We start from the raw sequence: 25,686 nt of genomic DNA, 5'->3' as shown, positions 1-25,686 counted from the left end.
AGGGAGGGTCACCAGGTGAGTTGATGGGTTAGATACTCAGCATCCATTACAGCGACTAGTGAAAGGGTTAATTAATAACCTTGTAGTAAAGGGGCCTTTAGGGAAGAGTGACCATAATATGATTGAATTTTATATTGAGTTTGAAATTGATTTAGTTAAATCCAAAACTAGGATCTTAAATCGAAACAAAGCAAACTACGTAAGTATGAGGGGCAAGTTGGCTAAGGAAGATTGGGAAACTACATTAAAAGGTATGACAGTGGACGAGCAATGGCTAGCATTTTAAGAATTAATACATAATTTACAACAAATATACATTCCTTTAAGGTACAAAAACCCCACAGGAAAAGTGGTCCAACCGTGGCTAACAAGAGAAGTTAAAGATAGTATTAGATCAAAGGAAGAGGTGTATAATGTTGCCGAAAAGAGCAGTAAGCCTGAGGATTGGGAGGATTTTAGAATTCAGCAAAGGAGGACCAATTGATAAAGAAAGGAAAGATAGAATGAGAGTAAACTAGCGAGAGACATAAAAACAGACTGTAAAAGCTTCAATAGGTATGTAAAAAGGAAAAGATTAGCAAAAGTAAATGTGGGTCCCTTACAGGCTGAGACAGGAGAAATTATAATGGGGAATAAGGAAATGGCAGAGAAATTAAACAAATACTTTGTGTCTGTCTTCACGGAAGAAGACGCAAAAAACTTCTCAGAAATACTGGAGATCTCAGGGTCTAGCGAGAATGAGGAACTGAAAGAAATTAGTATTAATTAAAAAAATAGTACTGGAGAAATTAATGGAACTGAAGCCGATAAATCCCCTGAACCTGATGGCCTACACCCTAGGATTTTGAAAGAGGTGGCTATAGAGATAGTGGATGCATTGGTTGTCATGTTCCAAAATTCCATAGATTCTAGAATGGTTCCCGCCATTGGAAGGTAGCAAATGTAACCCCACTATTTAAGAATGGAGGGTGAGAGAAAACGGGGAACTACAGACCATCAGTAGTCGGGAAAATGCTCGAATCTATTTTTAAGGACGTGGTAACAGGGCGCTTAGAAAATTATAATAGGATTGGGCAGAGTCAACATGGATTTATGAAAGGGAAATCGTGTTTGACAAATCTGGTTGTAACTAGCAGAGTAGATAAGGGGGAACCAGTAGATGTGGTGTATTTGGATTTTCAGAAGGCATTCGATAAGGTGCCACACAAGAGGTTATTAAACAAAATTAGGGCTCATGGGATTGGGGGTAATATACTAGCATGGATTGAGGATTGGTTAACGGACAGAAAACAGAGAGTAGGAATAAACGGGTCATTTTCGGGTTGGCAGGCTGTAACTAGGGGGGTACCGTAAGGATCAGTGCTTGGGCCTCAGCTATTCACAATCTACATCAATGATTTGGATGAGGGGACCAAATGTAATATATGCAAGTTTGCTGATGATGCAAAGCTGGGTGGGAAGATGCAAAGAGGCTTCAAGGGGATATAGACAGGCTATGTGAGTGGGCAAGAACATGGCAAATGGAATATAATGTGGAGAAATATGAAGTTCTCCATTTTGGTAGGAAAAATAGAAAAGCAGAGTATTTTTTAAATGGTGAGAGATTGGGAAATGTTGGTGTTCAGAGGGACCTGGGTGTCCTTGTACAAGAATCACTGAAAGTTAACATGCAGGAACAGCAAGCAAATGGTATGTTGGCCTTTATTACAAGAGGATTTGAGTATAAGAGTAAAGATGTCTTACTGCAATTATATAGGGCCCTGGTGAGACCACACCTGGAGTATTGTGTACAGTTTTGGTCTCCTTACCTAAGGAAGGATATACTTACCACAGAGGGAGTGCAACGAAGGTTCACCAGACTGGTTCCTGGGATGGGGGGATTGTCCTATGAGGAGAGATTGAGTAGACTAGGCCTATATTCTCTAGAGTTTAGAAGAATGAGAGGTGATCTCATTGAAACATACAAAATTCTTACAGGGTTTGACAGGGTAGATGCAGGGAGGATGTGTCCCCCTGGCTGGGGAGTCTAGAACCAGGGGTCACAGTCTCAGAATAAGGGGTCGGCCATTTAGGACTGAGATGAGGAGAAATGTCTTCACTCAGAGGGTGGTGAATCTTTGGAATTCTCGACCCCAGAGGGCTGTGGAGGCTCAGTCGTTGAGTATATTCAAGACAGAGATCGATAGATTTTTGAAAATTAAGGGAATCAAGGGATATGGGGATCGGGCAGGGAAAGTGGAGATGAGGTAGAAGATCAGCCATGGTCTTATTGAATGGCGGAGCAGGCTCGAAGGGCCGAATGACCTACTCCTGCTCCTATTTCTTATGACTACACTTAAAGTACATCAGTGGCTGTAAAGCACAGTGGAACAACCTGAGGTGGTGAAAGGCTCTCTGTCGAAATGCACGTTCTCTCTCTCAGAACGGGAGTGAGACTGTTCAAACCCATTTCAAATTGGATTCATACACCGAAGATTAATCCCAGCAGTCCAGGCTAGATTGGAAGAGTGCCTGCACCATGCACTCCCCACCACCCCCCACCCCAAGCCAGTAAAGAAAGAGTTTTCATATAGGTAGCGTGTTCTCACCGCCTCAGCATGCCCCAAAGTGTACAGCAAGATCCCACAAGCGGGCAGATGAGCGGCCGCTTCATCTGCTTTTGGTGGTGCTGGTTGAAGTGACAAAAATTGCCCAGGACACCGGGAGAACGATGGCGCCTCTGACAACTCAGCAACGCCCTCACTGGCACTGGGAGCGTCAGGGCGAGACGGGCGCACTGCGGAGACGGGAGCCGAACCCGCCAACCTCCGGTTTGCGCCAAGCTGAAGAAGAAGCGGGACAGTCGCGGCTTCTCGCTCACAGACGATCTCCGGGTCCTGCCCCACCATCCGGCCAGGACAGGCCCAGGAGGGATCCGACGTCGGGGAAGAATAAGCCCAGGCACGATGGGCCAAATGGCATCATTCTGTGATTCTCAGTGGCTCGTTTTCCGCCTTTACAAGCTCAGGAACGAGGCTCAGGCCAGGGAAGTAAAACATTCCTATGCTTCTCCATCGGGAAAAATCTACGCTGATCGCCGTCTCCCTCCCAGTGAACATCCGAAAGCTCAAACTCACAAGATATACTGACACCAGGCTTAGAGAAAGAACTTGCATTTCTATAGCGCCTTTCACAACCTCCGGACGTCCCAAAACGCTTCACAACCAACAAAGTACTCTTTAGTCGCCGTTGTAATGTAGGAAACGCGGCAGCTGATTGCTGTGCATGGGAGCTTGCTGTGCACCAATGTGATAATGACCAGAAAATCTGTTTTAATGATGTCGGGCGAGGGATAAATAGCGGCCTGGATACTCAAGTCAGCAGCACTCTCACGCCTCAGAGTCAGAAGGTCGTGGGTTCGAGCCCCACTCCAGAGACTTGAGCCCCCATAATCCAGGCGGACACTCGCGGTGCCAGTGCTGAGGGAGCGCTGCCCTGTCGGAGGTGCCGTCTCTCGGATGAGACGTTAAACCGAGGCCCCGTCTGCTCTCTCAGGTGGACATAGAAGATCCCACGGCCACTATTTCGAAGAAGAGCGGCCCGGGGGGGGGGCGGGGGAGTTCTCCCCGGTGTCCTGGGGCCAATATTTATCCCTCAATCAACATCACTAAAAAAAAAACATGATCTGGTCATTATCACATTGCTGTTTGTGGGAGCTTGCTGTGCACAAATTGGCTGCCACGTTTCCCACATTACAACAGTGACCACACTTCAAAAAAACTTCATTGACTGTGAAGCGCTTTGAGACGTGCTGATGATGTGAAAGACGCTGTAGAAAAACAAGTGTTTCTTTCTCAAAGATGCGGGTTATAACTGGGCTAAACTGCCTCTGGCGTTACAGAAGTGACTTGGAGTGTGCAATGATGTAGTACAGGCACGTAGATGGTAAAGAGCATATAATATACAGCATTCTTTCAATCACATTTAAAATAAAACATAAAATATACAAAAAAATACACTTATAGGTGTACGAGACACCCTCAGTCACCTCTGTAAGCCCACGCCCTCCATGAGGCTCAAGTTAGCCTTTCATCCATAGGCCCCAGTCAATATTTGTGCACAGCGGGGTGGTCAGTAACCGTGGCAACCCGCGAGAAGGACTGTGGGACAGGGGCCCGTCAGAAGGGGGGAGGGGGTTGGGGCAGCAGCTCAGTGCATTGACGCGGCCCCTCTCGCGCTCAAACTGGCCTATCCGCAAGATGGCGGCCAAGATTGGGTCCCGACGCCATGGCAACGGTTTGGGCCTGCGAGCAGAGCGCAAGGTGAACGAGGCAGAATCGCCTGGCTGAACGGTCATCGTGATCACTCCTTTACTTTCCGATCAGGGAATGACACTCGCGGGATCGATAGGCCGCCTCCTAGTCCAAACCACAAAGGCTCCTACAGGGCAGCAGCCTACTGGGCCGTGCCTTCTCGTGTAGGCCCGCAGCTTCCAATCCAGGCTGAAGCCCATCCCTCCCTCCCTCCCACAGGCGTCACAGGGTATATCAGAACTAGGCCCAGCCTTCCTCAGGGGACTGGTGGATCCACTGCTTCCGATCCCGCACAGACAAGGAGGGGGGATGAGGCATCCTCTCCTGGGGGGTGGGGGAGATCTGGGAACCTCTCCTGAATCTCCTCCAGCTCCACCCAGCCATTTTCAACCTCTGTCGCCCTATCGACCCCGAGGCCTCCTTCGCCTCTTCGGCGCCGGAACGGGTTTTGGCCCAGAACGCAGGAGGTCGCAGCACGGGAGAAGTGGGTGGGGGGAAGAAAAAGGCTCCTCAGAATTCGCAAAGAAAGAGAAAATAAAACCAAACAAAACTAAAGGGCTGGTAATAAATAAAACAAGGCCTGGTGCCCGACTCAGAACACACACACACACACACACACACACACACACTAGCTGGTTCAAGTAACTGGCTGCCTGCTGTACCGCACCAAACTGCGTCCCACGCTCCACACCCCAAAGCACGCGCAAGTGACCCAAAACATGGAACGCCAAATGTTAGGATTGGGATGTCGAACTCTCTAGAATATGCTCACTGATCAAACTTGGCGAGGGGCAGGGGAGAAATGAAGAATTGGAAAGGCTCTTGTATGGATTGAGAAAATGTTGAGGTAGGTCCTTCTTAAAATTAATTTCACGGGACGTGGGCGTCGCTGGGCATTTATTGCACATCCCTAATTGCCCTCGTGAAGGTGGTGGTGAGCCGCCTTCTTGAACCGCTGCAGTCCGTGTGGTGAAGGTGCTCCCACAGTGCCGTTAGGGAGGGAGTTCCAGGATTTTGACCCAGCGACGATGAAGGAACGGCCGATATATTTCCAAGTCGGGATGGTGTGTGACTTGGAGGGGAACTTGGAGGTGGTGGTGTTCCCACGTGCCTGCTGCCCTTGTTCTTCTAGGTGGTGGAGGTCGCGGGTTTGGGAGGTGCTGCCGAAGAAGCCTTGGCGAGTTGCTGCAGTGCGTCTTGTAGATGGTACACACTGCAGCCACGGTGCGCCGGTGGTGGAGGGAATGAATGTTTAAGGCGGTGGATGGGGTGCCAATCAAGCGGGCTGCTTTGCCCTGGATGGTGTCTGCAAAGTGTAGGACAGGTAGAAGAGAAAGGGCCTACGGCTCATCTACCTCGGCCTACTGTGACCCTCTACTCCTCCACCCTCTGCTTTGCTCACTCCCGAGACCCCTCGTGCTGCGCGTTATTGGTACGATAGGACAGGCACGATGGGCCGAAATGCCTCCTTCTGCAATGTATGAAAGCCACAGAGCTCGTGCCCCCAGACAGAGGCGTCTGTAATCCTAGACGGACTTGCTACACTTTCTTTTAAGTTGCGTCTGCTGAAAAACTGCTGCAGAGAGTCAGGGAGAAACACAGGACCTGGAGGAGGCCATTCAGCCCCTCGAGCTGGTCCTGCCATTCAATTAGATCACGGCTGATCTGTACCTTAACTCCATCTACCCTCCTTGGTTCCGTAACCCTTAATACCCTTACCCAACAAAAATCTATCGATCTCGGTTTTGAAATTTTCAATTGACCCCCAGCCTCGACAGCTTTTTTGGGGGAGAGAGTTCCAGATTTCCACTCCCCTTTGTGAAGAAGTGCTTCCTGACATCACCCCTGAAGGGCCTGGCTCTAATTTTAAGGTTTTGCCCCCTTGTTCTGGACTCTTCCCCCACCCGCTAGAGAAAATGGTCTCTTCCAATCTACCCCATCAACTAAATGGAAGGAAAATGGAAGCACGTCCATATATGGGGCAAATGGGCTACAATGTCACTGATTGGCTGTGGGTGGACGATGGCATGGGCTACAGTGTCACCGATTGGCTGAGGGCATGGGCTACAGTGTCACTGATTGGCTGAGGGTTTATGAGGGCATGGGCTACAGTGTCACCGATTGGCTGAGGGTGGACAATGGCATGGGCTAGAGTGTCACTGATTGGCTGTGGGTGGACGAGGGCATGGGCTAGAGTGTCACTGATTGGCTGTGGGTGGACGAGGGCATGGGCTAGAGTGTCACTGATTGGCTGTGGGTGGACGAGGGCATGGGCTAGTGTCACTGATTGGCTGTGGGTGGACGATGGCATGGGCTACAGTGTCACCGATTGGCTGCGGGTGGACGAGGGCATGGGCTACAGTGTCACTGATTGGCTGCGGGTGGACGAGGGCATGGTCATGTGGTCAAGGCGTTTGGGAGACATATAAAGAACTGCCTTAAAGGGGAAGAGGCAGAACGTGAGCAAAAGAACCAGATCGTTCCAACACTTGGTTACCTGCGCGCCAAAGGATTTGGGGTCATGACCAGCGGCGTGTTACCGTGTGTAACTAGCTGTACACGACGGTTAAAATTACCGATTACCACCGAGTTGTTGTCGAACATATCTACAGCGTCCAATCAGTGGAGACGTCAAAGGGCCTGATGGGAACTGCGGGGTATGGGCGGAGAACAAAGAGTGTCAACGAGCCAGATTGTTTCCACAGAGAAGCCTGGTGGGGAAGGCAGAGTTTGATTGGGAGGGTGAGCCTCATTCTTGGGGGGTGCTGTTAGTTGGGTTGGCTGGTTCCAGATATGCTACTTTGATGGTCGTAAAAGGAGAGATCTCTAAATAGGACGCCGTGTTCTCAGTGTAGAAAGTTCCAAATCCAGGCTCGAGGCCTTCACCACGTCCCAGTCAGATTCCACCATCGTTACGGGTCCACAAAGGACACCATGATGTACCGCGTGCCGCTGGTGGTGGGCAGGCCCTCGTGGAAGTGGGTGAGACGTCCCGGATGCATTAGCGTCCATCCCTTCCGAGGGGCCTCTAGCGAGCAGTTGTATCTCAGAAACCTGCAGCCTCCTCCCTGCAAAAAAAATAAATAAAAAGGTTGGGAAACTGGCCAGACGGCGGAGAATTGGACAGAGATTTACAGGGCACTCGGCCAATGTTTGGCCTTTATCCTTCGTCCCAGAATTACATCACGGCAATGACATCATCGTGTCCGGCGATACAATAAAAACCCATCGATGGCCATCTTGCAATCGATATGTGCGGAACAATCAGAGCCAATGATCTTCATACAGGATCAAACACCCGTGACTCAGACGCATTTCTGAATAGAGATAGGATTGAGGGAGAGGGTGGGAAGGTGGGATTGAGGGAGATGGTGGGAAGGTGGGATTGAGGGAGAGGGTGGGAAGGTGGGATTGAGGGAGAGGGTGGGAAGGTGGGATTGAGGGAGACGGTGGGATTGAGGGATACGGTGGGAAGGTGGGATTGAGGGAGAGGGTGGGAAGGTGGGATTGAGGGAGAGGGTGGGAAGGTGGGATTGAGGGCGAGGGTGGGATTGAGGGATTGAGGGAGACGGTGAGAAGGTGGGATTGAGGGATAAGGTGGGATTGAGGGATTGAGGGATAAGGTGGGATTGAGGGATTGAGGGAGACGGTGAGAAGGTGGGATTGAGGGATAAAGTGGGATTGAGGGATAAGGTGGGATTGAGGGATTGAGGGAGACGGTGAGAAGGTGGGATTGAGGGAGAGGGTGGGATTGAGGGAGATGGGATTGAGGGATAGAGTGGGAAGGTGGGATAGAGTGGGAAGGTGGGATTGAGGGATAGAGTGGGAAGGTGGGATTGAGGGAGGCGGTGGGATTGAGGGAGATGGGATTGAGGGATATTGAGGGAGGCGGTGGGATTGAGGGAGGCGGTGGGATTGAGGGAGGCGGTGGGATTGAGGGAGATGTTGAGAAGGTGGGATTGAGGGAGAAGGTGGGATTGAGGGAGAAGGTGGGAACGTGGGGTTGAGGGAGACAGTGGGAAGGTGGGATTGAGGGAGACAGTGAGGTGGTGCATAGGTGGGTTTGGTCTTTGAAAGGGGTCTGGTTCATTGAGTCTCAGTTATCCCCAGCACTGAGAGCCAATGGCCACGCTAGGGGGTAAGTGCGGACACAGAGCTCTCTCCAAGTACGGGGGTCCGGGTGTCCCACTTGGCCCTGGAAAATTGCAAAATAAAGATCACCTCAGGAAGGTACGGCCCTTTAATCTAACAGGCGTTCCACGGGGTGCCTCCTCCTGCTGATGGGCAACGGTCTCTCAGACACTTACCTCGTAGTCGATTCCTTTGTTGTTCAGGGCGATGTTGATGGTGAAGGTGGAGGAGTCGTGGTGAGGGCGGAGTGCCGGCTGCTCTTCTGGTCGGTACCGGACCACAAAATTCATGACCGCCTCGGCCTATCAGGGAGAACCAGGAAGTGAGATTGGTCCGTGGGGATGCAGGGGCGAGTGTTACGACAGGCCTCGTTCCCCTCCCAACACCAGCTCCCCGCTGAAGGTACCCAGTACACTGAGGTGCTAGACCCCGGTCCAGTGATCGTCACAACAACGAATCGAGACAATGAGCGTTGGTGTCATATTCGACCATGAGAGCCGACTCTGATCTTTCCTCCTTCCTAGCCCAGAGTGCTCAGGGTTACAGCACGGGTTAGATACAGAGTAAAGCTCCCTCTACACTGTCCCATCAAACACTCCCAGGGTAGGTACAGCACGGGTTAGATACAGAGTAAAGCTCCCTCTACACTGTCCCATCAAACACTCCCAGGGCAGGTACAGCACGGGTTAGATACAGAGTAAAGCTCCCTCTGCACTGTCCCATCAAACACTCCCAGGGCAGGTACAGCACGGGTTAGATACAGAGTAAAGCTCCCTCTGCACTGTCCCATCAAACACTCCCAGGGCAGGTACAGCACAGGTTAGATACAGAGTAAAGCTCCTTCTACACTGTCCCATCAAACAGTCCCAGGGCAGGTACAGCACGGGTTAGATACAGAGTAAAGCTCCTTCTACACTGTCCCATCAAACACTCCCAGGGCAGGTACAGCACAGGTTAGATACAGAGTAAAGCTCCCTCTACACTGTCCCATCCAACACTCCCAGGGCAGGTACAGCATGGGTTAGATACAGAGTAAAGCTCCCTCTACACTGTCCCATCAAACACTCCCAGGGCAGGTTCAGCAAGGGTTAGATACAGAGTAAAGCTCCCTCTACACTGTCCCATCAAACACTCCCAGGGCAGGTACAGCACGGGTTAGATACAGAGTAAAGCTCCCTCTACACTGTCCCATCAAACACTCCCGGGGCAGGTACAGCACGGGTTCGATACAGAGTAAAGCTCCCTCTACACTGTCCCATCAAACACTCCCAGGGCAGGTTCAGCACGGGTTAGATACAGAGTAAAGCTCCCTCTACACTGTCCCATCAAACACTCCCAGGGCAGGTACAGCACGGGTTAGATACAGAGTAAAGCTCCCTCTACACTGTCCCATCAAACACTCCCAGGGCAGGTACAGCACGGGTTAGATACAGAGTAAAGCTCCCTCTACACTGTCCCATCAAACACTCTCAGGGCAGGTTCAGCACGGGTTAGATACAGAGTAAAGCTCCCTCTACACTGTCCCATCAAACACTCCCAGGGCAGGTACAGCACGGGTTAGATACAGAGTAAAGCTCCCTCTACACTGTCCCATCAAACACTCCCAGGGCAGGTACAGCACGGGTTAGATACAGAGTAAAGCTCCCTCTACACTGTCCCATCAAACACACCCAGGGCAGGTACAGCACGGGTTAGATACAGAGTAAAGCTCCCTCTACACTGTCCCATCAAACACTCCCAGGGCAGGTACAGCACGGGTTAGATACAGAGTAAAGCTCCCTCTACACTATCCCATCAAACACTCCCAGGGCAGGTACAGCACGGGTTAGATACAGAGTAAAGCTCCCTCTACACTGTCCCATCAAACACTCCCAGGGCAGGTACAGCACGGGTTAGATACAGAGTAAAGCTCCCTCTACACTGTCCCATGAAACACTCCCAGGGCAGGTACAGCACGGGTTAGATACAGAGTAAAGCTCCCTCTACACTGTCCCATCAAACACTCCCAGGGCAGGTACAGCACGGGTTAGATACAGAGTAAAGCTCCCTCTACACTGTCCCATCAAACACTCCCAGGGCAGGTACAGCACGGGTTAGATACAGAGTAAAGCTCCCTCTACACTGTCCCATCAAACACTCCCAGGGCAGGTACAGCACGTGTTAGTTACAGAGTAAAGCTCCCTCTACACTATCCCATCAAACACTCCCAGGGCAGGTACAGCACGGGTTAGATACAGAGTAAAGCTCCCTCTACACTGTCCCATCAAACACTCCCAGGGCAGGTACAGCACGAGTTAGATACAGAGTAAAGCTTCCTCTACACTGTCCCATCAAACACACCCAGGGCAGGTACAGCACGGGTTAGATACAGAGTAAAGCTCCCTCTACACTGTCCCATCAAACACTCCCAGGGCAGGTACAGCACGGGTTAGATACAGAGTAAAGCTCCCTCTACACTGTCCCATCAAACACTCCCAGGGCAGGTACAGCACGGGTTAGATACAGAGTAAAGCTCCCTCTACACTGTCCCATCAAACACTCCCAGGGCAGGTACAGCACGGGTTAGATACAGAGTAAAGCTCCCTCTACACTGTCCCATCAAACACTCCCAGGGCAGGTACAGCACGGGTTAGATACAGAGTAAAGCTCCCTCTACACTGTCCCATCAAACACTCCCAGGGCAGGTACAGCACGGGTTAGATACAGAGTAAAGCTCCCTCTACACTGTCCCATCAAACACTCCCAGGGCAGGTACAGCAAGGGTTAGATACAGAGTAAAGCTCCCTCTACACTGTCCCCATCAAACACTCCCAGGGCAGGTACAGCACGGGTTAGATACAGAGTAAAGCTCCCTCTACACTGTCCCATCAAACACTCCCAGGGCAGGTACAGCACGGGTTAGATACAGAGTAAAGCTCCCTCTACACTGTCCCATGAACGTGCCTGTCTTAGCCTTAGAAGAGCGCCCCCTACTGCTCTTACGCGAGATGTTTCTCCCCCATTCCTGCTCCACCCGTTCAAACACAGAATGAAAGAAACAGACTCATCATCAGGACCGATCATAAAAATTGGACAAGGTACTGCAGCTCACGGAAATACGCCGCACTCAAATCCAGCTCTGCCGCCTCTCTGATGGGCCACAGGTCTCAGGAAAGTTAGGGGCAATCTCGGCCCAGCTTCCACTGACCACACCACGCTTCTACCGCTCACTCTAACAGACCCCCAGCACGCTTCGTGTACGGTTTCCCTGCTCTCCATCCTGTTTACTCCAAACATACTTATTGCCCCCCCATCTCACTTCCTACGTCCCCCCTCTCCCTCAGTCCCTACGTCCCCCCTCTCCCTACGTCCCCCCTCTCCCTACGTCCCCTCTCCCTCGCTCTCTACGTCTCCCCTCTCCCTCACTCCCTCCGTCCCCCTCTCCCTCACTCCCTCCGTTCCCCCCCTCGCTCCCTCCTTCCCCCTCTCCCCCTCCTTCCCCCTCTCCCTCGCTCTCTACGTCCCCCCTCTCCCTCGCTCCCTACGTCCCCCCTCTCCCTCGCTCCCTACGTCCCCCCTCTCCCTCGCTCCCTACGTCCCCCCTCTCCCTCGCTCCCTACGTCCCCCCTCTCCCTCGCTCCCTACGTCCCCCCTCTCCCTCGCTCCCTACGTCCCCCCTCTCCCTCGCTCCCTACGTCTCCCCTCTCCCTCGCTCCCTACGTCCCCCCTCTCCCTCGCTCCCTACGTCCCCCCTCTCCCTCGCTCCCTACGTCCCCCCTCTCCCTCGCTCCCTACGTCCCCCCTCTCCCTCGCTCCCTACGTCCCCCCTCTCCCTCCGTCCCCTCGCTCCCTACGTCCCTTCGCTCCCGACGTCCCCCCTCTCCCTCGCTCCCTACGTCCCCCCTCTCCCTCGCTCCCTACGTCCCCTCGCTCCCTACGTCCCCTCGCTCCCGACGTCCCCCCTCTCCCTCGCTCCCGACGTCCCCCCTCTCCCTCGCTCCCGACGTCCCCCCTCTCCCTCGCTCCCTACGTCCCCTCGCTCCCTACGTCCCCTCGCTCCCGACGTCCCCCCTCTCCCTCGCTCCCGACGTCCCCCCTCTCCCTCGCTCCCGACGTCCCCCCTCTCCCTCGCTCCCGACGTCCCCCCTCTCCCTCGCTCCCGACGTCCCCCCTCTCCCTCGCTCCCGACGTCCCCCCTCTCCCTCGCTCCCGACGTCCCCCCTCTCCCTCGCTCCCGACGTCCCCCCTCTCCCTCGCTCCCGACGTCCCCCCTCTCCCTCGCTCCCGACGTCCCCCCTCTCCCTCGCTCCCGACGTCCCCCCTCTCCCTCGCTCCCGACGTCCCCCCTCTCCCTCGCTCCCGACGTCCCCCCTCTCCCTCGCTCCCGACGTCCCCCCTCTCCCTCGCTCCCGACGTCCCCCCTCTCCCTCGCTCCCGACGTCCCCCCTCTCCCTCGCTCTCTACGTCCCCCCTCTCCCTCGCTGCCCACATCCCCCCTCTCCCTCGCTCCCGACGTCCCCTCGCTCCCGACGTCCCCCCTCTCCCTCGCTCCCGACGTCCCCTCGCTCCCGACGTCCCCCCTCTCCCTCGCTCCCGACGTCCCCCCTCTCCCTCGCTCCCGACGTCCCCCCTCTCCCTCGCTCCCGACGTCCCCCCTCTCCCTCGCTCCCGACGTCCCCCCTCTCCCTCGCTCCCGACGTCCCCCCTCTCCCTCGCTCCCGACGTCCCCCCTCTCCCTCGCTCCCGACGTCCCCCCTCTCCCTCGCTCCCGACGTCCCCCCTCTCCCTCGCTCCCGACGTCCCCCCTCTCCCTCGCTCCCGACGTCCCCCCTCTCCCTCGCTCCCGACGTCCCCCCTCTCCCTCGCTCCCGACGTCCCCCCTCTCCCTCGCTCCCGACGTCCCCCCTCTCCCTCGCTCCCGACGTCCCCCCTCTCCCTCGCTCCCGACGTCCCCCCTCTCCCTCGCTCCCGACGTCCCCCCTCTCCCTCGCTCCCGACGTCTCCCCTCTCCCTCGCTCTCTACGTCCCCCCTCTCCCTCGCTGCCCACATCCCCCTCACCCTCGCTCTCTACGTCACCCCTCTCCCTCGCTCCCGACGTCCCCCCTCTCCCTCGCTCCCTACGTCCCCTCGCTCCCTACGTCCCCTCGCTCCCGACGTCCCCTCGCTCCCGACGTCCCCTCGCTCCCGACGTCCCCCCTCTCCCTCGCTCCCGACGTCCCCCCTCTCCCTCGCTCCCGACGTCCCCCCTCTCCCTCGCTCCCGACGTCCCCCCTCTCCCTCGCTCCCGACGTCCCCCCTCTCCCTCGCTCCCGACGTCCCCCCTCTCCCTCGCTCCCGACGTCCCCCCTCTCCCTCGCTCCCGACGTCCCCCCTCTCCCTCGCTCCCGACGTCCCCCCTCTCCCTCGCTCCCGACGTCCCCCCTCTCCCTCGCTCCCGACGTCCCCCCTCTCCCTCGCTCCCGACGTCCCCCCTCTCCCTCGCTCCCGACGTCCCCCCTCTCCCTCGCTCCCGACGTCCCCCCTCTCCCTCGCTCCCGACGTCCCCCCTCTCCCTCGCTCCCGACGTCCCCCCTCTCCCTCGCTCCCGACGTCCCCCCTCTCCCTCGCTCCCGACGTCCCCCCTCTCCCTCGCTCCCGACGTCCCCCCTCTCCCTCGCTCCCGACGTCCCCCCTCTCCCTCGCTCCCGACGTCTCCCCTCTCCCTCGCTCTCTACGTCCCCCCTCTCCCTCGCTGCCCACATCCCCCTCACCCTCGCTCTCTACGTCACCCCTCTCCCTCGCTCTCTACGTCCCCCCTCTCCCTCGCTCCCGACGTCCCCCCTCTCCCTCGCTCCCGACGTCCCCCCTCTCCCTCGCTCCCGACGTCCCCCCTCTCCCTCGCTCCCGACGTCCCCCCTCTCCCTCGCTCCCGACGTCCCCCCTCTCCCTCGCTCCCGACGTCCCCCCTCTCCCTCGCTCCCGACGTCCCCCCTCTCCCTCGCTCCCGACGTCCCCCCTCTCCCTCGCTCCCGACGTCTCCCCTCTCCCTCGCTCTCTACGTCCCCCCTCTCCCTCGCTGCCCACATCCCCCTCACCCTCGCTCTCTACGTCACCCCTCTCCCTCGCTCTCTACGTCACCCCTCTCCCTCGCTCTCTACGTCCCCCCTCTCCCTCGCTCTCTACGTCACCCCTCTCCCTCGCTCTCTACGTCGCCCCTCTCCCTCGCTCTCTACATCCCCCCTCTCCCTCGCTCTCTTCATATCACCCCTCCCCTGCCCGCGTACCTTGGTGTAATATCCAGGATATAGTTTTTCGTTCACTGGGGCGATGTAGTCTTTCAGGAACTTCAGCCACTCCCCCTCGAAGCCGATCTGCTTCATGTGAATGTCGACGGTCGGAACGTTCTCGTAGCCGCCATTGAGCCGAGTATCCTGGGGGAAACAGAAACCACGGCAACGTGTTTACAGAAAGCGAGAACTCGCATTTCTATAGCGCCTTTCACCACCTCAGGACGTCCCACAGCGCCTTACCGCCAGTGACATACTTTTGAAGTGCGGTCACTGTTGTAATGTAGGAAAGGCGGCAGCCAATTTGTGCACAGCAAGATCCCACAAACAGAAATGTGGCAATGACCAGATCATCTGTTTTAGTGACGTTGATTGAGGGATAAATATTGGCCCCAGGACACCGGAGAGAACTCCCCTGCTCTTCTTCCAATAGTGACCGTGGGATCTTTTACGTCTACTCGAGAGGGCAGACGGGGCCTCAGTTTAACGCCTCATCTGAAAGGCGGCACCTCCGACAGCGCAGCACTCCCTCAGCACTGGCACTGTGAGTGTCGGCCTAGATTAGGTGCTCGAGTCTCTGGAGTGGGGCTCGAACCCACGACCTTCTGACTCGGAGGCGAGAGTGAGTGCCGCCCACTGAGCCACGGCTGACAGTTCCATCACAGCCCCCGAACAGGGAGAAAACAGAAATATAGTTTACCGTCAAAAAATGGAGCAAGGCGATGGCGGACAGCAGTAAAGGGAGGAACTGTTAAAAAGCCATCCCATAATGGACTACCCGTGACACTGTTCACAGTAAGTGGTACACTGACAAGCGTGCTCTACCATTTAAAGTTTTATTTTTAATTCATTCTCGGGATTAAGTATTTCCATTGACCAACAGAGAGAATTGTGGGTAAGAAAGGCCTCTCAGCCGGGATAGGAAGCCTTTTAGGGGTGAAATCTCTGGCTTTGCTAATTTTAGTGAAAGAGCAGACACAGGTATTCCAACACTTTGTACACTCATCTATTTGTCACTACAATTAGCGACAAAGAATTGGCCTAGTGTGACCTCGTTGCCGAGGTAACGAGAACGGGCCTAGCGGCATAGCCCAGTGTGACCTTGTTGCCTTAGTAACAAGAATGGGCCTAGTAGAATAACCCAGTGTGACCTTGTTGCCTTAGTAACAAGAATGGGCCTAGTAGAATAACCCAATGTAACCTTGTTGTCTTAGTAACAAGAATGGGCCTAGTGGAATAAACGAGTGCGACCTTGTTGCCTTAGTAACAAGAATGGGCCTAGTGCCATAGCCCAGTGTGACCTTGTTGCCTTAGTAACAAGAATGGGCCTAGTGCCATAGCCCAGTGCGACCTTGTTGCCTTAGTAACAAGAATGGGCCTAGTGGAATAAACCAGTGCGACCTTGTTGCCTTAGCAACAAGACCGGGCCTAGTGGAATAAACCAATGCGACCTTGTTGCCTTAGTAACAAGAATGGGCCTAGTGCCATAGCCCAGTGTGACCTTGTTGCCTTAGTAACAAGAATGGGCCTAGTGGAATAGCCCAATGTGACCTTGTTGCCTTAGTAACAAGGACTGGATAGAGTTTCACCCCCCTCTCCGGTCTCTTACCTCGTGTTTTCCTCCAGACCATTGCCCAAAATGCTCCACTTCCTGCACCAACTGGTCACACGCTTGCTCGGTAAAAATAGGGAACCAGTAGACATCAGGGCAAGGCTGAGACAGAGCAAGGAATAAACAATCAATCAATCAGCTGATGGCAAGAAATCTCCTCACCGCAAGTTTTACAGGAAAAAAAAGCATCAATTGCAACCAAGATTACATTTTTATTTATTCGTTCCTGGGAGGTGGGCATCGCTGGCAAGGCCAGCATTTATTGCCCGTCCCCTTAATTGCCCTCGAGAAGGTGGTGGTGAGGAAGGAAGGAAAGTAGGAAGGAAAGAAGGAAGGAAAGAAAGAAGAACAACAACAGCAACAACATATTTATATAGCGACTTTAACGTAGTAAAACGTCCCAAGGTGCTGCACAGGAGTATTACAAGACAAAAAATTTGACACAGATCCACATAAGGATAAATTAGCGCAGGTGACCAAAAGCTTGGTCAAAAGGTAGGTTTTAAGGAGCGCCTTAAAGGAGGAAAGAGAGGTAGAGAAGCGGAGAGGTTTAGGGAGGGAATTCCAGAGCTTAGGGCCAAGGCAACAGAAGGCAAGGCCACCAAAGGTTGAGCGATTATAATCAGAGATGCTGAAGAGGGCAGAATTAGAGGAGCGCAGATATCTCGGGGGTGTTGTGGGGCTGGAGGAGATTACAGAGATAGGGAGGGGGGCAAGGCCATGGAGGGATTTGAAAACAAGGATGAGAATTTTGAAATCGAGGCGCTGCTTAACCGGGAGCCAGTGTAGGTCAGCGAGCACAGGGGAGATGGGTGAATGGGACTTGGTGCGGGTTAGGACACAGGCAGCCGAGTTTTGGATGACCTCGAGTTTACGTAGGGTGGAATGTGGGAGGCCAGCCAGGAGTGCGTTGGAATAGTCAAGTCTAGAGGTAACAAAGGCATGGAGGATGTAGTGTATGTAACCGTTCCACCTTTAAGAGAACTATTTTAAGGGTTGCACTACTTTATCTTGGCTGCTGTATACTGTAATACCGGTGGTGACCACACTGGTATATAAGTGTTGTGTAATGATTTATTGGGCAGTTCCGCCCTGACCTTCGACCAGTAAAGACCTGTTAAAATTTACTCGTGGTAATTCTCATTATAACACACAGACTTAACAGTGGCGACGAGTACGATCTTACCCTGCGGCAGAGATACATCCAAGGCAGTTTAACGGGCGTCGAGAAGAGGCATCCGCCCTCATCATTCTGCTGAGAGAAGACTCGGGTCTGCAGAGCAAAGGAAGAATTCTGACACGAAGCCTTCCATCAGCAACAGGCAGTGATCATCCCTTCTATCACGGTGGTGGGTAAGCCGATCAGCGACGAGCAGCAAGTCGGCCACGTTGGCTGTGAAATAGGGGAGGGAAGAACGGAGGATATAAGGGCGGAGAACTCGACCACGGCCGGGGAAAAGAGCCGGACAGAAGTCGGGGCCAGAGGCGCTGAGACTGGGGCAGCGTAAGGCACGGAAGCCGCGGTGAATGCAAACGCAGCCGGTGAGAGAGACCGGGCTGCAAGCGGGCTGGGAGACGCAACAGCATCGAGAGAGAGCTCGACCGCGACCAGTGAAAAAGGCCGGGCAGCTACCGAGGCCGCGAGGCGCAGCGACCGGGTCAGCGTAAGGCGCGGGAGAAAATAAAAAAACCGCGGAGAACTCAGCCGCAGCCGGGGGGGGAAAGGACCGGACTGCAAGAGGGGCTGGGAGGCACGATTCGAGAACCGCTGGGGAGGGCGAACGCGGCAATACGGCAATCGCCATTACAGCCAGCGGGGGAGAAAGGCAAACGCGGGAAGCCGCCATTTTCGTAGGCGGGGAAGAAGACAAGCGCGGGAAACCGCCATTTTGAAAAAAAAAAGTTAAAGAAAAATTTCTTTTTGTTTCTCAAGAAGAGTGCGAGGATGCCTAAGCGTAGTAACATCAACGATTTCGATCCCGATGTTGAAGATTGGGCCACGTATGTAGAACGCATAGAGATATATTGTAAGGCAAATAAAATATCAAATGAAGATAAAGCACTAACCTTACTAAACTCAATGGGTGCGAAGACATACGGGCTATTGAAGCATCTTCTATCACCAACTAAACCGGCGGATCAGACTTTCGCTAATATTGTTGCTGTCCTGAAGAATCATTTGAACCCCACACCGCTGATGTTAGCGGAACGGTTTAAATTTTATGCGAGAACGCAACTGAAAGAGGAAAGCAACGAGGATTATTTAATTGAACTGCGGAAGCTAGCGAAATACTGTCAGTTTGGGGAAAGTCTGACAGAGGCACTGAGAGACAAATTCGTGTGTGGATTGTCGAAAGAAGGAACACAAAAGCGGCTGCTTGAAGAGAATGATCTTACACTTGATAAGGCTGTCACTATTGCAGCATCGCACGAAGCCGCAGCGAGAGGCACTGCGGAAATGCAGCTGAAGGCAGCGGTACTCAGCGTAGATCAAATGGCTTTGGGTACAACGCAATGTTATCGTTGTGGGAAGACAACACACGATCAGAACCAATGCTGGTTTAAAAACCAGGAATGTAGAAAATGTGGCAAGCTTGGTCACATAGCTAAAGTATGCCGGTCAGGAAAGAAGACCAGCAACAAAAAGTCACCGCAGGAAAAGTGCAGGAAGGTACATAAGGTGGCTGAGAAGAGTTCGGATGAACAGAATTCGGATTCAGACTCCAACAGCCAGGAGCTGGGTAGTCTGAGAATTCACAATGTGAGTAAGGAAGCTGACCGACAAACTATCTGGGTCACACTGCAGATAGCGGGAGTCCAAGTGAAGATGGAATTGGACACCGGATCGGCGTTGACGGTCATGAATAAGCAAGATTACAAAAAGTTATTCACACATATTCCCCTACGGGATACGGAGATAGTATTGCAGACATACACGGGGCAAAGAGTATACCCCATCGGAAAGATAAAAGTCAAGGTGGTACACAAGGGCAAAGCACACCAAGGAATGGACATATATGTACTACCTGAGGGAGGTCCACCACTCCTGGGACGGGAGTGGATCAGGAAAATAAATATGGACTGGCACTCCCTAAAAGCAATAACGGTAGATTCCGGGAAAAAGAAAGATGTCAAACCTGAACGATTGTCCAGAATATTGGATGAGGGCATATGCAGCAGTGACAGTGACAAAGCAGAGAGTGAGAACTCGGTGAAGACAATCAGCTCAGACTCTGGAACTGATGCTGGTAAGACCAGCCCATGTGCAAAAGACAAGTCTAAAATGGACTTGCAGACTAATGATGGAAAAACGAAGGAGTGCATAAATGCTTCAGGAGAGAACAAAGTATCAGAACAGAATTCCACTGAACAACAACATAGTTTGACAGAGAATTCTGAGTCTGTCCAGTCTACAGACATGCACATTTCTGAGGAACACCAGGCTCGAACTCAACTCAATTTCAAACTACAACAGCAATTAGAACAAATGATTCGCCGTTTTGAGCAAGAGATGAATGCAAAGAAAAAGTTCTTTGACACAGAGTGGGAGAATCTGGAAAGACAGCAGAAGCAGCTGATTGAGAAAATGGAGCAGGAACACACAAACCGTCTGCGCGATGAGGCCAAACGAATCAAAGCTGAGCAAGAAAGGGAATATGTCAAATTCATCGATCAGTTGAAAGCTAAGAAGAAAGAGCACCCTGTTGTGAGCAGTGTCAGCAGTAATAAGCCACTCAGGGAATTGGTGGCAGAGGCAAAAGCTGAAGTGATGGAGGAAATAGAAGACAATAGAGAAGAAGCAGAAGATGATGACTCATCTGAACCATTATCACCCCTGCCAGGTCACGCACGTGGTCCCTCTGAACTGAGCCAAATCAGTCTGGAAGCAGAAAAACTTCCCAAGGTACTCGAGCCTTTAGAAGTCAACAATGCTGGTTCTGAAGTTACGAAAGTTCAAGCTGTTAAGTCCAGTGAAGGACTATTAGATGAGTCACCCCAGCAACGAGAACCTACTACACCACCGAGAACTACTACACCACCGAGGCGTTATCCGGACCGAGTCAGGAAGTGCGGGAGGCGCCTCCGCAGAGACTGAATCTGTGAACTGTTTTTACATGAAGTTGTGTATATATGTTATGATGTTATGTTTAATGGGGAATATATATACTGTTAAGCTAAAAAGGGAGGATTGTAGTGTATGTAACCGTTCCACCTTTAAGAGAACTATTTTAAGGGTTGCACTACTTTATCTTGGCTGCTGTGTACTGTAATACCGGTGGTGACCACACCGGTATATAAGTGTTGTGTAATGATTTATTGGGCAGTTCCGCCCTGACCTTCGACCAGTAAAGACCTGTTAAAATTTACTCTTGTGGTCTGTGTAGTAATTCTCATTATAACACACAGACTTAACAGAGGAGGGTTTCAGCAGCGGATGAGCTGAGGCAAGGGAAACGGGCGATGTTACGGAGGTGGAAATAGGCGGTCTTTGTTATGCCGCGGATGTGTGGTCGGAAGCTCATTTCAGGGTCAAGTATGACACCTAGGTTGCGAACCGTCTGGTTCAGCCTCAGACAGATGTTAGGGAGAGGGATGGAGTCAGTGGCTAGGGAACGGAGTTTGTGGCAGGGACCGAAAACAATGGCTTCGGTTTTCCCAATATTTAATTGGAGAAAATTTTTGCTCATCCAGAACTGGATGTCGAACAAGCAGTCTGACAATTTAGACACCGTGGAGGGGTCGAGAGAAGTGGTAGTGAGGTAGAGCTGGGTGTCGTCAGCAGACATGTGGAAACCGACGCTGTGTTTTCAGATGATGTCATAGATACATAGATACATAGAAGATAGGAGCAGGAGTAGGCCATTCGGCCCTTCGTGCCTGCTCCGCCATTCGATGAGATCATGGCTGATCCTTTAATTCAGTATCCCGTCCCCGCCTTCTCTCCGTAACCCTTAACCCCTTTTGCCCGTAGAAATATATCTAATTCCCTCTTAAATATATTTAATGAGCTGGCGTACACTGCCCTCTGTGGCAATGAGTTCCACAGGTTCACCACTCTCTGAGTGAAGAAATTCCCCCTCATCTCTGTCCTAAATGGTTTAGCCCTTATCCTTAAATTATGTCCTCTAGTTCTGTTCTCACCCGCCAAGGGAAACATTCCTTCTGCATCCAGTCTGTCTAGACCTGTCAGAATTTTATACACTTCTATGAGGTCCCCTCTCAATCTTCTAAACTCCAGTGTGTACATCCCTAAACTACATAGTCTCTCCTCATAGGTCATTCCCGCCATTCCTGGTATCAGCCTGGTGAATCGCCGCTGCACCCCCTCCATGGCAAGAACATCCTTCCTCAGATGAGGCGACCAAAACTGTACACAGTACTCGAGGTGTGGTCTCACCAGTGCCCTGTACAGCTGCAGCAAGGTATCCCTGTTCCTGTATTCTAACCCTTTTGCTATGAAGGCCAGCATACCGTTTGCCTTCTTGACCGCCTGTTGCACCTGCATGCTCGCCTTCAGTGACTGGTGTACAAGAACACCCAGGTCTCTCTGTACTTCCCCCTCTCCCAATCTATTGCCATTTAAATAATAATTTGCCCTCCCGTTCCTGCACCCAAGGTGGATAACTTCGCACTTGTCCACATTATAGTGCATCTGCCATTTATCCGCCCAATCGCCCAGTCTGTCCAAATCGCTCTGGAGCTTCCTGGTCTCTTCCTCTGAGCCCACCCCCCCTCCTAGTTTAGTGTCGTCTGCAAATTTGGAAATGCTGCATCCGACTCCCTGATCCAGGTCATTAATGTAAATTGTGAACAGCTGGGGGCCCAGGACAGATCCCTGTGGTACCCCACTTGTTACTGCCTGCCATTCAGAAAATGAGCCGTTTATTCCAACTCTCTGTTTTCTATCTGACAGCCAGTTCCCTATCCACGCCAAAACTTTCCCCTTTATCCCATGAGCCTCAATTTTCCATGCTAATCTTTTATGTGGGACCTTATCGAAGGCCTTTTGGAAGTCCAGGTACACCACATCTACTGGCTCTCCCCCATCTATTCTACCAGTTACTCCCTCAAAAAATTCCAATAGATTAGTCAAGCACGATTTACCCTTTGTAAATCCATGTTGACTCTGTCCTATCCTGTCCCCATTTGCTAAGTGCTCCGCTATTTCATCCTTAATGATGGACTCCAGCATTTTGCCCACAACTGATGTAAGGCTTACAGGTCTGTAATTACCTGCTTTTTCCCTACCCCCCTTTTTGAATAGTGGGGTAACGTTAGCTACCCTCCAATCCATCGGCACTGTTCCCGAGTCTAATGAATTCTGAAAAATCATCCTTAGTGCATCCGCTATCTCTAGGGCCACCTCCTTCAGTACCCTAGGATGCATGTTATCAGGCCCTGGGGATTTGTCCACCTTCAATCCCTTTAGCTTCCTTAACACCATATCCTTAGAGATATTGATTTGCGTCAGTTCCTCCTTTGCCAATGTCCCTATTTTTCCCGATATCCCAGGGAGGTTTTTTGTGTCTTCCTTCGTAAAGACTGACCCAAAGTATGCATTTAGTTGATCTGCCATTTCCTTATTTCCCATTATATATTCCCCCGTATCTGACTGCAATGGACCAACTTTGGTTTTCACCAGTCTTTTCCTTTTGATATATTTATAAAAGCTTTTGGAGTTAGTTTTTATATTTTCCGCCAAGGGGCAACATGTAGATGAGAAATAGGAGGTGGCCAAGGATAGATCCTTGGGGGACACCAGAGGTAACGATGCGAGAGTGGGAAGAGAAGCCGTTGCAGGTGATTCTCTGGCTACGATTAGATAGATATAAGAATGGAACCAGGCGAGTGCAGTCCCACCCAGCTGGACGATGGTGGAGAGGTGTTGGAGAAGGATGGAGTGGTCAACCGTGTCAAAGGCTGCAGACAAGTCAAGAAGGACGAGGAGCGACAGTTTACCTTTGTCACGGTCACAAAGGATATCATTTGTGACTTTGATGAGAGCCGTTTTGGTACTGTGGTGGGGCAGAAACCTGATTGGAGTTATTCAAACATGGAATTGCGGGAAAGATGGGCACGGATTTGGGAGGCGATAAAATCTGTTGCATCTCTAACAGAGTCTAGTTCTGACGAAGGGTCATCGGCCTGGAACGTTAACTCTGTTTCTCTCTCCGCAGATGCTGCCTGACCCGCTGAGCGTTCCCGGCATTTTCTATTTCTATTTCAGATTTCCAGCACCCGCAGTATTTTGCCTTTTGTGTGAAAAGCTCTTTAGGCTTCCAAGTCGCACCAGGTCGTTCCTTGTTGCTGAGGCAACAAGGTTGTTTCTTTGTTCCCGAGGCAACGAGGTCACAGCAGACCATCCCTCGTTGCTCAGGCAACAAAGCCACACGCGACCAATCCATCTCCTTTTAGGCGAGAACATTGGAAGCGATACAGGCTTAATTGGGAACTCCTAGGCCGCACACCCTCGACGTCAAGTTTTTTTAATTTATTCGTTCTGGGATGTGAGCATCACTGGCAAGGCCGGCATTTATTGCCCATCCCTGATTGCCCTTGAGACGGTGGTAGTGAGCCGCCTTCTTAAGAACATAAGACATAGGAGCAGGAGTCGGCCATTCGGCTGATCTGATCTTGGCCTCAACTCCACTTCCCTGCCCGCTCCCCATAACCCTCGACTCCTTTACCTTTCAAAAATCTGTCTATCTCTGCCTTAAATATATTCAACGACCCAGCCTCCACAGCTCTCTGGGGTAGAGAATTCCACAGATTAAGGACCCTCAGAAGAAATTCCTCCTCATCTCCGTTTTAAATGGGTGCCCCTTTATTCTGAAACTATGCCCCCTAGTTCTAGATTCCCCCACGAGGGGAAACATCCTCTCAGCATCTACCCTGTCAAGCCCCCTCAGAATCTTATATATTTCAATAAGATCACCTCTCATTCTTCTAAACCCCAATGAGTATAGGCCCAACCTGCTCAACATTTCTTCATAAGTCAACCCCTTCATCTCAGGAATCAACCTCGTGAACCTTCTCTGAACTGCCCCCAATGCAAGTATATCCTTCCTTAAATAAGGAGACCAAAACTGTACGCAGTGCTCCAGGTGTGGTCTCACCAACGCCCTGTACGGTTGTAGCAGGACTTCCCTGCTTTTATACTCCATGCCCCTAGCAATAAAGGCCAACATTCCATTTGCCTTCCTGATTACTTGAACCGCTGCAGTCCGTGTGGTGAAGGTGCTCCCACAGTGCTGTTAGGGAGGGAGTTCCAGGATTTTGGCCCAGCGACGATGGAGGAACGGCTGATTCATGTCCAAGTCGGGAATTTTCTCCCGGGTTTTGCTCGCAGCAGTGTTCCGGAGATTAGTCGTTAACTCCCGGAGACTCCAGAACAATCGGGAAGGATTTGGAAACTCTGCCCCTACTGCGGGAGTGGAGCATTTTCCCAAGTCGAGATGGTGTGGGACTTACGGGTCAGTCTCAGTGGGCAGTGCCCTCGTCTCCGAGTCAGAAGGTCGTGGGTTCAAGCCCCACTCCAGAGACTTGAACATAAAATTACACAGGATATACGTCACAGAAACAGGCCATTCGGCCCAACCAGTCCATGCCGGCGTTTATGCTCCACTCGAGCCTCCTCCCGTCTTTCCTCATCTAAATCTATCAGCGTATCCCTCTATTCCCTTCTCCCTCATATGCTTGTCTATCCTCCCCTTAAATGCATCGATACTATTCGCTTCAACCACTCCCTGTGGTAGCGAGTTCCACATTCTCACCACTCTCTGGGTAAAGACGTTTCTCCTGAATTCCCTATTGGATTTCTTGGTGACGACCTTATATTGATGGCCTCTAGTTACGCTCTTCCCCACAAGTGGAAACATTCTCTCTGTATCCACTCTATCAAAACCTTTCATAATTTTAAAGACCTCTATTAGGTCACCCCTCAGCCTTCTTTTTTCAAGAGAAAAGAGACCCAGCCTGTTCATCCTTTCCTGATAGGTATACCCTCGCATTTCTGGTATCATCCTTGTAAATCTTCTCTGCACCCTCTCCAGTGCCTCTATATCCTTTTTATAATATGGTGACCAGAACTGTACGCAGTACTCCAAGTGTGGTCTAACCAAGGTTCGATACATAAAATCTAGGCTGACACTTGCAAGACAGACGTGCATTTCTATTGCGCCTTGCACAACTTCAGGACATCGAAAGCGCTTCACAGTCAATGAAATACTTTTTGAAGTGTTGTAATGTAGGAAACGCGGCAGCCAATTTGCGCACAGCAAGTTCCCACAAACAGCAATGGGATAATGACCAGATAATCTGTTTTTTAGTGATGTTGGTTGAGGGATAAATATTGGCTCCAGGACACCGGGGAGAACTCCCCTGCTCTTCTTCAAAATAGTGCCA

At 52.2% G+C, this 25,686-nt stretch overlaps 1 protein-coding gene across 1 annotated transcript in view; it reads right to left on the bottom strand.

The window, feature by feature from the left end:
• Positions 1 to 269: 269 nt before the first annotated feature.
• The window catches only part of LOC147108529 (procollagen-lysine,2-oxoglutarate 5-dioxygenase 1-like), a 38,182-nt gene continuing 12,765 nt past the window's right edge, over positions 270 to 25,686 (bottom strand). Inside the window, exons 3-6 of the mRNA XM_086005192.1 lie at positions 16,279 to 16,383; positions 14,667 to 14,813; positions 8,600 to 8,725; positions 270 to 7,360 (exon numbers count right to left, since the gene is read on the bottom strand). Of these exons, the coding sequence (XP_085861318.1) occupies positions 7,205 to 7,360; positions 8,600 to 8,725; positions 14,667 to 14,813; positions 16,279 to 16,383 (534 nt within the window). The 3' untranslated portion in view covers positions 270 to 7,204. The remainder of the gene's footprint in view (positions 7,361 to 8,599; positions 8,726 to 14,666; positions 14,814 to 16,278; positions 16,384 to 25,686) is intronic.

This window comes from Somniosus microcephalus, chromosome 13, assembly GCF_052327205.1.
Source record: "Somniosus microcephalus isolate GS21.2 chromosome 13, FLI_Smic_1.0, whole genome shotgun sequence".
NCBI classification, from domain to species: domain Eukaryota; kingdom Metazoa; phylum Chordata; class Chondrichthyes; order Squaliformes; family Somniosidae; genus Somniosus; species Somniosus microcephalus.
Note: the sequence above shows the minus strand (reverse complement) of the source record. Positions and strands in the feature narration are given on the sequence as shown.